The following is a 17,355-nucleotide window of genomic DNA, read 5'->3' on the forward strand; positions in this document are numbered from 1 at the left end:
CCTCAATTTTTTTCTGAAGTATTTGAAGTTTTACATGGTATAGGTCTTTCATCTCTCTCATTAGATTTATTCCTAGGTACTTCATAGTTTTAGATACGATTTTAAATGGGATGGATTTATCTCTTTCTCCTCTAAATCATTATTTATATCAATGAATGCAACTGTATTTTGTGTATTGACTTTTAGCTAGCCACTTTGCTGTATTGGTTTTTATTTCTAGAAGTTTTTCTGTGGGCTCATTAGTCTTTTCCATATATATCATCATATTACCTTCAAATAAAGATAGTTTTACTTCCTCCTTTTCTAATTTAATTCCCTATTTTTGTCTGATCGCTATTGCTAGGACTTCTAATACTGTGTTGAATAAAAGTGGGGACAGTGGACATCCTTGCTTAGTGTGTGACCTTAGTAGAAATGCTTTTAGCTTTTCATTGTTAAAGATAATCTTGGCTGTGGGCTTCTTATAAATAGATGTAACTATCTTTCACCCGTATTTTGCTGTGTCTTTTCATCATGAATGTGTATTGGATTTCATCAAAAGCCGTCGGTGCATGAATAAATATGATCATGTGGTTTTCTTTCTTTTTGTTGATATGGTGTATGATGTTGGTTTGCATGAGTTGAACCATACTTGGATGCTGGGATGTAACCCAATTGAACAAGATGTATAATATTTTTGATGTGTTGCTGGATTTGGTTTGTTAAGTTTTGTTGAAAGTTTTTGCATCCTTGTTCAGTGGTAAGATTGGCCTGTAGTTATCTTTGTCAGCTTTAGGAATAAACATGATGTTAGCTTTATAAAAAGTATTAGTAAGAATCCCTGTCTTTTTGATGTTTTGGAAAAGTCTAAAGATCAATGGTAGTAATTCTTCTCTGAATGCTTGATAGAATTTACCTGTAAAACCGTCAAGACCCGGAATTTTTTCTTGGAGAGTTTATTAATTACTGTTTCAATTTCCTTATGTGTGATTGGCTGCTTAGGCTTTCTACTTCTTCCTTATTAAGTCTTGGGAGATTTTATTTGTTCAGGAATCTGTCCATTTCTCCAGGGTTATCTAACTTAAATTAGTACAGATGTTCATAATAAACCTTCATGATGTATTGTATTTCTTGATGTTCTGATGTAATCTCTTATTTCATTTGAGATTGATTTATTTGAGTGTTTTGTCTTTATTTCTTTATAAGTGTTGCCAGAAGTTTTGTCTATTTTGTTTATTTGTTCAAAAATCCAGCTCCCAGTTTCATTGTTTCTTCGTATTATTTTCTTTGTTTCTATGTTCTTTATTTCTGCTCTGGTTTTTTTTTTTCTTTTCTTTCCTTCTAATTGTGTTAGGGTTCCTTTGCTGATGGTTTTCCAGATGCATAAGATGTCCTTTTAAGCTGTTGATTTTGTTATTTTCCCTTTTTTAAGTAGGCCTGTGTTGCTATGAGTTCCCCCTAATTAATGCTTTTGCTGTGTCCCAGAATTTTTTAATTTGTTTCTTAATTGACATTAACTCAGGGAATCTTTTATTTCTTCCTTGATTTCTTTGAATCACCTGTTGTTGAACATCATGTAGTTAAATCTCCAGGTCTTAGATTTTCTTTACATCTTCTCTTTTCCTGTCAGTCTTGATCTCTGTTGTGTTATGGTGTGATAGGGTGCTTTGAAAAATTCTTATATATGTCTTTATGTAAGTTAGATTTTTGTCCTAAGACACGATCTATTCTAGAGAAGGATGTGTACTTGAGAAGAATATGTATTCTGCTTTCTGAGAATGGAGGGCCCTGTATAAATTCATTAGTCCTAGTTCTTCTAGTTTCTTATGTAGAGATCTTATGTCTTTGCTAGTGTTTTGCCTAGTGGATCTGTCAAGTAGCAATAATAGTGTGCTGAAATTTCCCACTACTATCACAGTTCCATCCATATTTTTCTTTAGGTTTGCAAGCAAAAGCCTTACATATTTTGTTGGTGCATAAAAGTTGATCAGAGTTAGTATTTCTTCTTCTGTTTCCCTGAACAACAGCTAGTGTTCATCTTTGTCTCCTAGTACTTTCTTGAGATTTAATGTAATGTGGTCTGATATATGTATGACTGTTCCAAATTTTTATTTTGTTTTCCAATGGCATGTATAATTGATTTCTATCTTTTACTCTAAGCCTGTGTTTATCCTGAGCTTTTAATTCTGTTTCCTGTAGGCAGCAGATATCTGGGTTTTGGTTCTTGATCCAATTGTGTATTCTGTTCTTTTAATGAGAGAGTACATTAACATTTAATTGAAAGTGAGAGTTTCATTATTTTATTATTTTACTAATAAAATTTAAGTTTATTATTTAATTTAAATTTATTTTATAAATATTATTTAATTTAAAATTTAATTTTATTAAATTATTTTAATAAAATAAAAAATTGACAGAGAGAGTTGTGCTGTTATCTTGTGTATAGTTATTTTTGCAATGGGGTTTTTGCTTCGTGTAAATGGTCCCTGAGTAGTTCATGGAAGTTTCTTTCATTCAGTAGTTCAAATATGTCATTCCACTCTCTTCTTGCCCATTTTGTTTCAAATGGAAGATCTGCTTTGATTTTTATGTTTCTTCTTTTGTACTTATTGCTTTAAAGAGTTCATCTCCCTTTTTGTTTTTTGCCATTTGGATTACTGTATGTCTTGGTGTTATTCTGTTAGAGTGTATTTTGTTTGGTACTCTTTTTGTCCCTGGATTTTCAGAGTAGCCTCTTTCCAGACAGTGGGAAAGTTTTCTGCTATTATTTCGTTCACTACTTGTTCTCCTCCTTTCCCTTTTACCTTTCTGGTATTCCTGTAAGTCACAGATCATTTCTTTTGTCTCTGTTCATTAAGTACCTTACATGTTCTTCCAATGTTTTGTCTCTTGTTTCTTTATGGGCTTCTATTTTGGTTGCTGGCTTGTATTTGGTCTTTGATTTCATCTATATGATTCTCTATGTGTGTAATTCTGTCTACTATTATGGCTTCCTAGCATTTTTTAGTTCTCTTAGTTTTATTTTATGGATTTTCTAATCTTCTGATGGAGTTCTTTGTATTTGCTAAATTTTTCTATGGATTTCCTAATTTCTTTGGCTTGTGACTCCTTGAATTCCACTGCTAAGACATTAAATGCTGATTTTAGGTGCCCATCTATAGTGTTTTGCACTTTAGAGTTCTTGGAAATTTGCTAGGGTCGTTCGTCATATCCCCAGCTACTGGTGTCTTCCTTAGTTTCCCCCATTGTTCTTTACATTGGGTGGGTTGGATTGCTGGAGTTTCAGGGAGCTTTTTTAAAAAGTAGTTTGTTTAATTGTATAAGACATGGTTGGAGATGTATATGTTTTGGGTTTTATTCATTCTAGGTAAGAGAGGTTACCCAAGTATGCTCTATATGTTCCAAACTAGTTTGTTGGGTTGTTCTTCTATTTGGGGGTGCTGTATATTTTCTAAGGAAAAGAAACAGTAGGTCATATCTGCCTTGAACCATCTGGTATAAATTACAATGTCTGGTATATTTGTGTGGCAGCAGACTATGGGCCATTTTTATGGCCCACTCTCCATTGGTTTGTCGGGCTTCAGTGCCTGTGGGTGGAATGTCCTATGAATAGGAAAGCTGTGAGGAGGGAGAGCCTGGTTTGCATGTGCTGCAACTTTAAAAGGTGTCCTTAGAGTCCCTGTGCTCTACTCCCACAGAGCTTGGATCCATGAGATTGGGGTGTAAGGGAGATTTTTTGGTCCAATCCTACCCATCTCTCTCTGGTGAAGGCATGATCAGTAGATCAGGGCTTTGGTGCCCATATGTGGAATGTCCTCCAACAAGGAGGGTTATGGGGGACCAAGTTCACCATTTTTGTTGTCATTATGTGATAGATAACATTACTAAGGAAGAACTTATTTGAGTAAAAATATTAAGAATCAATTCTACTAAAGGGCACCTAATCTATTTCCAAAGCATATATTATTTGAAACCTCCAAAATTAAGAAAAGTAACTTTGGGGCCAGAGAGATAGCACAGCAGTGTTTGCCTTGCAAGCAGCAGACCCAGGATCTAAGGTGGTTGGTTCAAATCCCGGCCTCCCATATGGTCCCCGTGCCTACCAGGAGCTATTTCTGAACAGATAGCCAGGAGTAACTCCTGAGCACCGCTGGGTGTGGCCCAAAAACAAAAACAAAAAACAAAAACAAAAAAAAGAAAAGAAAAGGAAAGGAAAGAAAAGAAAAGAAAAGTAACTTTACTCAATTTTATAGAGCTATCAGGGGAACAGTACAATGATGTATATGTATTCACATCAAATGCCAAGACTAATTCAGCAGCTGTTATTTTCAATTGAGCATTGATGTCTTTTGGAGATGCATGTAATAATTGACTTGGAGTTTTATTTGCCTTATCACCTAATTGTGAGAATCTATCTCCATCTGTACTTCCACATCCCCTTTTGTATCATTTTTATTTTATTTTTTTTCTTTTCATGTTTTGAGATATGTCATATTGGTTCTTTACCACACTAATTTATTTGTGCCTTTCCTAATAAGGTAGGAAAGCCATTTAGCCTTCCACATGCTTACATTAATATTATAATCATTTTTATTTTCCTCATCTGAACTCATTAAGGAAAAGATAATCATAGTATTCACAATGTTAAAAATTAAATTAACTCAATAATGAACAATGAATAGTAAATAGTGAATAAGGAGATGTATGTTAGCAATCCTATATACTTTCCAGTTAAGACTCACTACTTATAGTGATACAACAATATGTGTGGATTTATTAGTGTAAAACAAAACAAGACAAAACAAGACTGACTTGACAGTATCAGTGATCGGGGAAAAGCACAAAAGCAGGTGTAGAAGAAATATTATCTACATAATATATGTCTGCTTATGAGCAGTTCTTTCTGCTTTCCTTTAAACTGCTGTATGAATTTTTTCACTTTCCCCACAAGCTTCCTTCCACATTACATAGTCCTTTTCTTTGTTTGGATTTATTTTTTTGTTTTATTTTCTTCCACACGATTTACCTTGGCAAAATGGGTCATTTGTGATCCTCATTCAACCACTTGAAACTGAAGTACATTTTCCCTTTTAATTAATTTGTTCAGGATTTAGCTTGTGAGCTTAAAATTTGTTTCTTAATTTGTGGCCATAAAAATAGTTATTAGATTCACAATTGAAAATATTCTCATATTTATTTTTAAATTATAGTCTTCTTATTACACAATGCACTTTTTATATTCTGCTAATTTAATCAGCACCTTTCTAGACAATTTAAGCAAATATAGCATACATATATGGAGAAACTATCTAAGGAAAATAGTGTTGGGAGAACATTTGTGGTATTAGGGATCAATCAAGTCAATATAAGTCAAGAAATCCAACCCATGTGTTACTTCTCAGAGATAGCTATCAAGTTCTGTTCTAAACTAGTGTTTTTCAAAGTGGGCAATACCATTCTCAGAGATAATCAAGAGGCACTCAAAGGTTCACCAGAGTTGTAATGAACTTTGGTAATTGGGAGGTGGTTGACACTTTATGTCTATATATATATATATATATATATATATATATATATATATATATATATATATTGGTTTTTGGGTCACACCTGGCAGTGCTCAGGGGTTACTCCTGCCTCTACACTCAGAAATCGCTCCTGGTAGACTCGGAATACCATATGGGATGCCAGGATTTGAACCACCGTCCTTCTGTATGCAAGGCAAACATCTTATCTCCATGCTATCTCTCCGGCCCCTTTATGTCTATTTTTAAAGCAGGTAGATTTCTATGGTGAGGTACTGAATGATTTTTATTTTTATTTATTTATTTATTTATTTGGTTTTAGGTTTCTCCTGGTGATGTTCAGGGATTACTCTTTGTACCCAAGATGACTTTGGGGAGCAAATGTCGTACCATGAATTAAAATGAGGTCTATCATATGCAAAGACAACACCTTAACTCCTGTGCCAAAACTCTTAGACATTAGTGATTATTTTGTTTGAAAAAGTATCGGGAGGTCAAATTTGAAAAATCTTTGTTCTAGAGCAAGCCATTATTTCTTCCAAAAACAAGTTGTCAGAAAAGTGGACAAAATAGTGTGTACTTTTTTACATTCCTTGAGTGCTTTAACATCTTTTCAAAATATGTAGTATACAAATATCCTCAAAGAAAAAAGGAAAATATTTAATTTATAGGTAGACATGCCATTTTACTTCTGGGTTAAAATACATAAATAATAGAATTAAGTTGAAATTTGTTTTAAAACTATTCATATCTTTCTTGTGAAAAATTCCATGAGACTATTTGAAATTCATAGTTTAAATAAATAGCAGGTGAAATATGTTCAATCAATAATTAGAGCAGTTATAAATAAACATAAATGCATAAACATCTATATTTTAAAGCAGCATTAAATGCTAAAATATGGACACGAATACAATTTATTGTGCCTAATAAAGACAGAAGAAATGATTAATAATGTTTAAATATTACTTTTTTCTAATATAAGAGAGGCCACCATGTTGAACTATGTAATAAATATTAAAAACCATCATAGCTTACAGACTTATGTGGACAATGAATTATAAGGACTAAAATAGACCAATACTGGGTTAATCATAAGTCATTTTACTGATAACTCATAATACCTTTAGCCTCCCAGACCATGAGTTTAAATTATGAAGAAATTGGCAGCTTTCAGTATGCAAGGTTAAAATTTTATTTCTTCCATATTGTTCTTAGGTATTATAGTTCAATTTGGTAACAATAAAGAAAGTTCCAATTTATTGTAGTTCATTAAAATTCTGATTTGAAGCACTGTGCAAGGTAACTCTACACCTGTTCTCACCTCTCTCCCATTTTTATTCCCTTCCTTTTCTCTCTGAATTTCCCCCTCTCTTTTCCTTTCCTCTCTCCTTTCTTCTCTCTTTCCTTCTTCTCTCTCTGTCCACAGGCCTATCTCTCTCCTCCTTTCCCCCATTCTTATTTCCCCCTTTTTCTCTCCCTTCTCTTTGTCCTCTTCTGTTCCTACCTTCTCTTCCCCTCACCACTCCTTTCTCCTCTCACTCCTTCCCCCCTCTATTTCTCTCTCTACCTTCCCTCAACCACACCCAACTCAGGGGCTACTCTCAACACAGTGCTTATAGAGAACTATAAATAAAATTCTGATTTGAATCCTAAAAAAACTTAGATCAAAGTTCTTATGTAAATTGAAATGGTCATAAAATCAACAGACAACACAAACTTAGTTATTTAAATCAGATATTCATATATTACCATAGTTTTGATAAAGAAAGGTACCTGTTTTGTTATTTATTTTAATATTCAAATATTAAAGAATTTGTCTTTGCTACTTATTAAAGATGTTAACTTTGCAATTTTTTCATACACTATGATGCATCATTTTATTTACAAAATATTGTCAGTCTAAGCACACTGCTGAAAGACAAAGATTACCTAAGTCTTAGGGCAGATATACAATGTGCATTCACTTTTAACAAAAAGAAATATAAACTATTACCTAAGCTCAAATTTGAAATCCATAACTAGTTATTTGAATGTCTTAGAATAAGCTCCATTACCAAATTTAAGGAATCATTTATTTAGCTATCATGAATAAAATATTTCACTGTTGTTAAAACTTTGCGTGTAAAGATATTTTTAAAAGTAAAATAATGGTTTTGTTTCTCAAACCCATGTTCCCCTTTGAACATGTATGTCACTTGCTTGCCTCAATGTTATTTTGCTATTTCCACTCTAGAGAAGCCTTGTTCTCTTTTGGACACAAACATCCTCTCTCTCTCTCTCTCTCATATCTTTCTAAGTTTCAGTAAAAACTGTCTTGCTCTGCACACAAAGGAAAGAGTGAAAATGGTGCTTTTGATATCCATTATCACAAAGAACAAATGTCCAGCATCACGTTTGGTCTCCTGAGCCCACTATAAGGAATTCTTGAGTACAAAGCCAAAAGTAACACCTGAGTGCCACCACGCATGGCCCAAAAATAAAAACAAAAAGCAAAAAAAAATTTTATTTATGTAAAAGAAAATATTATCTTTCTTCAGGAATAGAAATTAATCTATTGGGGTTCACAGAGATAATATAGGGGTTATGTTGCTTCTTTGCGTGTGGCTGACCCTGGTTTAATATTTTCACCTATAGTTCCCTACATGTCATTAGAAGAAGCACAGTCACAAATAGCCTCAAAATGCCCCTTTGTGAAAGCCAAAAAGTCTTCCAAGAAATCTTGATAGTTGTGAAAATGTAGCTTTTCCAGGGGGCATTTATTTGTGAAACTGATCTTGAGGAGAAATAAAAATATAGAAAGAGGATGAGAAAAGAAAAGGACGAGAAAGAATGAAAGAAAGAAAGAAAAGAAAAGAAAGAAACAAGAAAGAAAGAAGAAAGAAAGAAAGAAAGAAAGAAAGAAAGAAAGAAAGAAAGAAAGAAGAAGAAAGAAAGAAAGAAAGAAAGAAAGAAGAAAGAAAGAAAGAAAGAAGAAAGAAAGAAAGAAAGAAAGAAAGAAGAAAGAAAGAAAGAAAGAAAGAAAGAAAGAAAGAAAAAAGAAAGAAAGAAAAAAAAAGAAAGAAAGAAAGAAAGAAAGAAAGAAGAGGGAGGGAGGAAGAGGAAGAAGGAAGGAAAGGAAGGAAGGAAGGAAGGAAGGAAGGAAGAAAGAAAGAAAGAAAGAAAGAAGAAAGAAAGAAAGAAAGAAAGAAGAAAGAAAGGAAAGAAAAGAAAAGAAAGAAAGAAAGAAAGAAAGAAGAAAGAAAGAAAGAAAGAAAGAAAGAAAGAAAGAAAGAAAAAGAAAGAAAGAAAGAAAGAAGAAAGAAGAAAGAAAGAAAGAAGAAAGAAAGAAAAGAAAGAAAGAAAGAAAGAAAGAAAGAAAGAAAGAAAGAAAGAAGAAAGAAAGAAAGAAAGAAAGAAAGAAAGAAAGAAAGAAAGAAAGAAAGAAAGAAAGAAAGAAAGAAAGAAAGATAAGAAGAAAGGGAGATCATATGGGAGCTCAATTTCTAGTTTTTTATTTGTAAATATCAATATTGTTTTTCAAAAAGACTGAGACTAATCAGCATTTTGACCACAGTGAATGAGAATACCTTTCTCCTTACATCTGTGACAGCAATGGTTGTTATTTTTTTGTGATGTATGCCAATATCTGTGGCATGAGATATTTTATTGTTGTTTTGATTTGCCTCTCCCTGATGATTAGGTATGTGGAGCATTTTTCAGGTCCTTTTGTTCAACTGTATTTCTTCTTTGAGGAAATATCTATTCATTTCTTTTCCCCATAATTGGTATGGGTGTAATTTTTTTTCTTCCTGAGTTCTACCAGTACCTTGTATATTTTAGATGTTAACCCTTTATCACATTGGTATTGAGTAAACAGTTTCTCCCATTTCATGGATAATCTTTGTATACTAGTTACTATTTCTCTTGAAGTGCAAAAACTTCTCAGTTTAATGTAGTCCCATTTGTTTATGTCTGTTCCACTTGTTTGCCAGTGATGTTTCATCCTTGAGGATAACTGTAGCATAAATGTCATGATGTGTTAATTCTAAAAGCCATGCTCATGGGCCTTAAGAATGCTCCTAAAAATACCAAATCACCAGACTAATCAGTTTAATGCTAAGACTCAGTGATGTGGCACTGCTCAACCCTGAGGTCACCAGGGCCACCAAAATCGTGTCCACAATCCTACACTGTGAGGTGCTCAGAGGAACCCCACAGTGTGGAAAATTTGAGCAAAAAGTCCTGCTTTTAAAGGACATATGCTCTGATATCTTACCTCGTCCCCAAACGCCCAGACTCTCTATTGATTTCCATGTAATTCTATTCTAGTTTCTCTACTCTGAATATATTTAACTACATGATATTCTACATATCAAAACATTAGTTCCAGGCTTGCCTTTTTTTTTGTTTTGCTTCTATTATATGTATTATTTCAAGTAAATTAGTGAGACATTTGTTTCGCATGCATTAAATATCAAATAATCTGAGAAAAGAGCATTTATTTCATGATTGTGCTTACTTTAATTTAGAAATTTGTTATATCCTACCTAGAAACAAATTCAAGTCTCCTTAAGTAAAGGAGTATGTAGTATATTATGTGGTACATATGCATAAGTTGATGAACTTATTCCTAGTATTTTTAGTTTATATATACATTTTTCAAGTTTTATGTAATATTTTATTGATGCATAACAAAAACAGATGCAGATATCCATATACAAGCAATCTGTTGTGAAATTCATATATTTTCTTTGTTCTTCTGAGTTTTATAAGTATGTCTTCAAATAATCATTTTATCCTAAAGCTCTAATTATATTTATTCATAAGCTAAAATGATGGCAATTATGTTGAGCTTAGAGAGACATATTAGGTACCATTTTCTTGACATTAATGTAACTGGTGTTTTGGTTTCTAATATGTTTGCTCATTTTATACCTGATGAAGAAAGAATGTTTTATTCCTATTTCTATATCAATAATGGTTTTTAATTTCATCAAGTGTCTCATGTCTATTAAAAGATAATTTAATTTTAGTAATACATTTTAAAAGCTATATCATCTTATCAGCTATACTAATACTAAACCAAAATTGTGTTTCTCTGTTTAAAATGCAATAGTATTCTTTTAATATTCTATTAATTTTGCTGATACTTCTGGAGAACAATGCAGGAATAGTTAGAATTTTCTAATAAAAGTTAACACTGAAGTTATATTAGCTATTTCTTTATGTTAGAGGAGTTTTATTCATTATGAAATTTAGGGATTTCAATATATGCAGGAAATAATATTATTGGTATATAAATGTTATTCCCACAGAATCATGCATAAAGTTCTTTGTAACATATTTCTTGAATACTTCATTTCTAAGTTCTAAATATCACTAATTGTAAAATGTGGATATAATGCCAAAATATATAAAAATATATTTAAGGCAGTAATTTAATTTGATACTTTGTTTATACATTGAAAATTTGCTATCTAGTCAATATATATTTCACTCACCACAGATAATTTGTCATGAGAATATTTTAAAGGTAACCTTTGAAATTTTTTTAATAATGCAGTACCTTTGTTGTGAACTATAAATTAACATACTGTACATCACATCTTGCATCTTGTATTAGCTCTTGATCAACACTCCTGTTGTCCCTTTTAACCACTAAATACTCTGTTCTCTGAGAATGGTTACTTTAGATTACATATAAATTGAGCATTTGGTGTTTGTTATTCTATAGATTCCCACTAAACATAATGTATTATTTCCATGTTGCTGTAAATGGCCTTTTAACTTCTTTTAAATTGAGCTATATTTCATAATATATTGTCTTTATCTAGTCATCTATATCGCAATCAATTTTTAATTGTTTTCCTATCTGGGCTATAGTAAATATAGAAATATATAGAGAATGAAGTCTCCTGGAGAGATTTATTTTATTTTGTATATAAACCCCAAAGTAGAATGATTGAGCAATATGACTGTTGGATTTTCTTATTTTTAAATTTTCACACTATCAAGAAAATTTTTATTCTTTTAAATGCATTGAATTCCTTTATTCCCTCATTGTTACAAATAATTTTGAATGCCTATCATTTTTATAGTAGCTAATAGAATGAGTATCAGATGATGATTTGTTGTGACTTTGATTTGCATTTTACTCACACTTAGTAATGTTAAAATCACTTTTCATGTACTTTTGGCCTTTTAGATATTTTTATTTAAGATATAATGCTTGCTCATTTGGAACGTATTGTTTTTGTTTGTAGCCTGTCTTAGGGTTGTAGGCTCTGTACTTAGGAATTACTCAAGGGGCGCTCAGAGAGCGATATGATATGTGGGAGATTTAACCTGGATGAGATAGTTCCAGACAAGCGCCCCACCTGCTATACTATCTCTCCATCCACATAGCTTTTAATCTTTTTACTGTATTTGTGATGTAAAGTTGAAAATCTCTCTTGTATAGTTTCTTGCATAAATTGATAGGTCCCTATTTTATACATGAGCTACCATTTTATTTTCTGTTTCATGACTTACCTTTTTACTGATTATTTCATTTTTCAGGCAAAAGCTTTGTAATTTGATAGTCTCAGTCTCTTTTCCTTTTGTTGTCTGTGCTTTGGGTCATAAATCCAAAATGTTTTAACCACAACTATGTTAATATGTTTTTGCTCTGTATATTCTATGATTTTTCTGGTTTTAGATTTTATGCTTTTAATTCACTCAAAGTTTTATTTTTATATAATGTAATCAAGGACTCCCATACCACTTTTCTGTGGAGCCAATATTTTTATAACTAACTATAACTAATAACTCTTCAATCACAAAATTTAAAAATGAGTCTAGTTATAAAAATTATCAGAGCAGCACAAAGACATAGTTCTCTTCTATGTACTTATTGTTCTCATGATTCAGGTAATATTAATTAATAATGGTTCAAAATTCTAAAAGAAAAGTTTCATGAAAACATTGCTAACGCTAAAAAGTTTATCACATTTTCAGAAAAGAACTATGAATTAACCAAAAAGCAATTTGTAATTTGGTTCTAAATATAGTCTAAATATTTTCTGCCAATTAAATCTTTACCACTTTGCCACAATTTAAAAATGACAAAAATGTCATTTTTTTTTGTTTTTATTCTAAGATCCACATCTGGAAGTGCTTAGAATTTACTTCTGTCTCTGCATTTAGGGGTCACTTCTGTCAGACACAGGGGACTCTATGGAATATTGGGAATAAAACCTGTTCAGCTGTGTGCAAGGCAAGCTCCATGCCTACTGTCCTATTTCTCCAGCTCCACCAACGTCTTTTTTTCTATTCTCTCTATATTAATAAAAAGTTATAATCATAATGATGTTTTATTTTTTTGTTCTCCATATTTTTCAGGTCAAATATGGAAACTATGCTTTTGTTTGGGATGCAGCTGTCCTGGAATATGTGGCTATCAATGACCCAGATTGCTCATTCTATACCATTGGGAATACTGTTGCAGACAGGGGATATGGAATTGCATTGCAACATGGTAGCCCTTACAGAGATATTTTTTCCCAAAGGTAAGATTTGTATGCGGTCTAAGTGAGGAGAATTTAAGATTAGAAAAAGAAAATTGCTTAGTTACTTCCATCACATTGTTTTCTTTGTCTAGAGAATCATGTGCACAATAACTACAAGAGGGTTATGAGTGGCTTCTCAAGAAGATATCACTTCCTACCTACAGCATAGAGTGAAGTATAATTTTTACATAAAAAGGGGAAGTGTTACAATATAGCTGTTTTTACTTCTAAAATTGATATAAAAAAGAGCATGTTAAGAATCTCCTTAGGACTTCATTGAAGGGGTTAGTCTCTAAATACTGTGAATGAAAAATCTCAAAAAATTAATTAAATTCATTTAGGAAAAATACCTAACATCTTTATACCAAGTTAAAGTTATAACAGACTAAACCACACAGTAATAATAAGGATAATAAGAACCAAGGAAGTATACTTATTCCTTAAGTGTATGGATCCTTAAGTGGTCTGTAAGGTTGAATGCAAAACTTCAAAAGCTTGTGAGGTTAAGTTACTTATTTAGCAGCTTTAAGAAGTTAGTTTTGATTCCCTGGTACTCTATATCGCTGCCTTGCACTGGTTTCACCCTGGTTCTGTGCACAGTACCCCTCCAAATCCATGCTGCTGTGTCCCTGGTTCTATCTCTCAAATCTATATTGCTCTCTCACTATTGTGTTGTCATCTGTCAATGGAACAGCACCACCTACCTCTAAAGGTCTGTGTCCAGTCTCTCCCTGTCCCCTCTTCTTTTATTCATTCTCCAGTCAAAGACATGTGCCATGAATGAGGATCCTGCTAACCTATAGACAGCTGAGGCATAAGAATGGGGTAAGAAGAAGCTCCCACAAACCAGGAATGATTTAGGGAGTAAAGAGAGAGTGGCCCAGCAGGGACTACTTTTTATTTCTCACTATTTCCTTTCAGGTATTCATCCATTATCCATTTTGATACCTTAATTCCAGTAAATTTTAAAAATGAGCAATGACATTAATTAGATTACCCAACATCCTTCCTTTCAGTCACAGCTTAACATACTTTCAGGAGTAACCCCTGAGCATCACCAGGTGTGGCCATATATGTATATATATTCACATTCACACACACATTATATATATATTTATATATATATGCTATTTTATTAAATTATGTTACAAACTTCAGATTGACTACAGCTCTCTATAGCTTCAATATAGATGATTTTCATTCCAAAGTTGAGACAGAGGAAGCCATCTTAGTGGCAATTCTACTTTAAGGCATAGAGGAGTTGTGTGGCCTGGAGATAGGTCACTTGCCTTGTGCATGCCAACCTTATTCCCAGAACTACTTATGTTCTTCTGAGATGTGACAGGAGTGATCCCTTTAGCACAAAGCCAGGATTAAACCCTGAGCACCACTGAAAGTGTCATTCCCAAAAAATTTTAACTAGTATTTCAAATAGAAATCTTTCAGAATTTTACATAAGCCTATCTCTAGCGATGGGGTTTATCTTATTACAATTAAACATTGCTATCACTTTTCTTTTCTCAATAAAATGATTTTACAAAAGTTTATTACTTCCCTTGAAAATGTATTACTATATTCTTTGCTTAAACAGTGAAACATTATCCTAGCATAAGCCTAGTGTTATCTTCCTAATTGTTTTTCACTGCATACTAATATAAATTTTATGGGCCCCTTGTTAACTGAAAAGAAATGAAGCATAAACTTTTAGAACTAAAAGAGTGATAAGTAGTCATCTGTTTTATATAAATCTTACTTATCTATGTTACTATGAGAAACAACGTTCCTGAGTAGAGTGAAATGAGCCGTAGTTACATAGGTAAATGCTGCCCATGTTTGGATTACAGATAATTCCAGATGTCTAGTAATAACACCCATTTTTAAACCCATAGAATAATAATTATAAAACCTGAGTCAGCCCCCAAGCTTTAAGATGTCAAAGTTGAAGTATAAATATAAATAGGGGCTTCACCTTCTACAACATTCTTATGTTTACTTTGCCAAACTCCCGTACTATTCATTCCCCACCAATTTCTTCAAGGCATAACTTAAATTTTTTCTGTTGTCAATAATAGTACTAAGACATAACTGGATACTTCCTCTTCAACTTCCTAGATACCATTACATTACCTGCCCCAAAATATAATTCTTTTATTTTCATTGCCAACTTTCCATCTCTTTCCATAGGTAGAAACCAGCTCTGCGTATATGTTCCACAATTCATTGAATACATTAACACATAAATACATTAGAACTATTTAGACAAATGTTTACTCAATTCAGTTTGAAAAACTGTTTTGTTTTGTGATTATTTCCTTTTATATTTGGGAATTTAATGTCACTTCAAAAATAAGCCCAGATCTCCTTTAATATTCTTAGCCAAATATAAAATGAGTATTTTCTGCCAACTATCCTAAATAGTTTTTTCCATAAATCTTAATTCTTGTAGTTATACACTCCTTATTTAACATCACTATGGAGGGACACAGGTAGGGAAAAGGCAGAAAAACAAATTCAATGACTAAGCAACTGGAAGTCTAGAATGATATATTATGTCTAATTTTTTTTTGGTTTTTGGTTTATGGGCCACACCCAATGACAGTCAGGGTCTAGCTATGCGCTCAGAAATCGCTCCTGGCTTGGGGGATCATATGGGATGCCAGGGAATTGAACTGCGGTCCATCCTAGGCTAGCACAAGCAAGGCAGACACCTTACTGCTTGTGCCACCGCTTTGGCCTCTATTATGTCTACTTTTTTTGTTCCCCCATTCACAATACAGACCAGGCAAAGGGCCTGGTTTGAGGTGTATATGGGGAGCATTTACTGTACCTCCTCTTTCTATACAGTCAGTGTAAAGAACACACCCTGTGGTAAGCATTGGGAGGCCTTATCTTTTCTTTTCTTTTTTTTGGGGGGGAGGGGGTGTGGGGGGGAGAAGAACATAGCAGACACTTTGACAAAAAAGAAATACAAATGGCTAAAAGGCACATGAAAAAATGCTCCACATCACGAATAATCAGGAAGATGCAAATCAAAACAACTATGAGGTACCATCTCAGGCTACAGAGATTGGCACACATCAGAAAGAATGAGAACAAGCAGTGCTGGCGGGGAATTTAGAGAGAAAGAAACTCTTATTCACTGATGGTGGGAATGCCATCTAGTCCAACTTTTGTGGAAAACAATATGGAGATTTCTCCAAAAGCTGGAAGTTGAGCTCCCATACAATCCAGTTATGCCACTCCTAGGGATATATCCTAGGAACACAAAAGTACAATACAAAAATCCCTTTCTCACACCTATATTCATTGCAGCACTCTTTACAATAGCCATACTCCGGAAACAACCTAGATGCCCCTCAATAGATGAATGGCTAAAGAAACTATGGTACATATATACAATGGAATATTATGCAGCCATCAGAAGAAATGAAGTCATGAAATTTTCCTATACATGGATGTATATGGAATCTATTATGCTGAGTGAAATAAATCAGAGGGAGAGAGATAAAAATAGAATGATCTCACTTATCTATGGGTTTTGAGAAAAACAAAAACCATTTGTGTAATGATTCTCAGAGACATAATAGAGGAGGACTGGAGGGTTCAGCTCCTGACATGAAGCTCACCACAGGGATTGTTTAGTGCAGTCACAGAAATAATTACACTGAGTACTGTCATAACAATATGTGACTAAATGAAGGAAGTAGAAAGCCTGTCTAGAGTTCAGGCCACTGTGGGGTGTGGAGGAAGGACACTTGGTATATTGGTGATGGGAATGTTGCACTGTTGAAGGTTTTATATATATATATATATATATATATATATATATATATATATATATATATATATATGTGTGTGTGTGTGTGTGTGTGTGTGTATGTATATATATATATATATATATGTCTACTTTGAAGAAACTATTTAATATAGTATGGGAAATAAGAGTTCCCAAGCTTATGTAGCTGTTTCTGACTCACAATCCTAGAATCAAAAAGAAAAAAAAATTAGGTTGGTTTATGCAGACTCCTATGTCCTACTTTTACATCTAAGAAATTTTTTGACCTTGAGTACATATGTAAGAAATATTTTAAAATATGGGAAAAGCAGTCCGTTTAAAAAAAAAAAAGGTTTTATTCAAAAATCTTCAAGTAAATCATCCCTGTGTCATAATTGATTAAAATAAAAAGGTTAAGAAACTTACAGCTTTAAAAATGGTCTCTTGAAACCTTTGTTATATGGAGTGAAAAAAATTATTCTGAAACAATGATTTGTAGAGTTAGCTTGCTGCAAACACAATTACCAGACAATCTAACTCAGATGTG

At 32.9% G+C, this 17,355-nt stretch overlaps 1 protein-coding gene and 1 non-coding gene across 2 annotated transcripts in view; one reads left to right on the forward strand and one right to left on the reverse strand.

Annotated features, from left to right (window-relative positions):
* GRID2 (glutamate ionotropic receptor delta type subunit 2) overlaps positions 1–17,355 on the forward strand; it is a 1,564,419-nt gene that overhangs the window by 1,395,701 nt on the left and 151,363 nt on the right. Inside the window, exon 14 of the mRNA XM_049789891.1 lies at positions 12,867–13,033. Within this exon, the coding sequence (XP_049645848.1) occupies positions 12,867–13,033 (167 nt within the window). The remainder of the gene's footprint in view (positions 1–12,866; positions 13,034–17,355) is intronic.
* LOC126033295 (small nucleolar RNA SNORA51) lies at positions 15,786–15,918 on the reverse strand. The gene has a single exon (XR_007504403.1). It is a non-coding gene; the product is annotated as a small nucleolar RNA SNORA51 (small nucleolar RNA).

This window comes from Suncus etruscus, chromosome 16 (assembly GCF_024139225.1).
Source record: "Suncus etruscus isolate mSunEtr1 chromosome 16, mSunEtr1.pri.cur, whole genome shotgun sequence".
In the NCBI taxonomy this organism is placed as follows: domain Eukaryota; kingdom Metazoa; phylum Chordata; class Mammalia; order Eulipotyphla; family Soricidae; genus Suncus; species Suncus etruscus.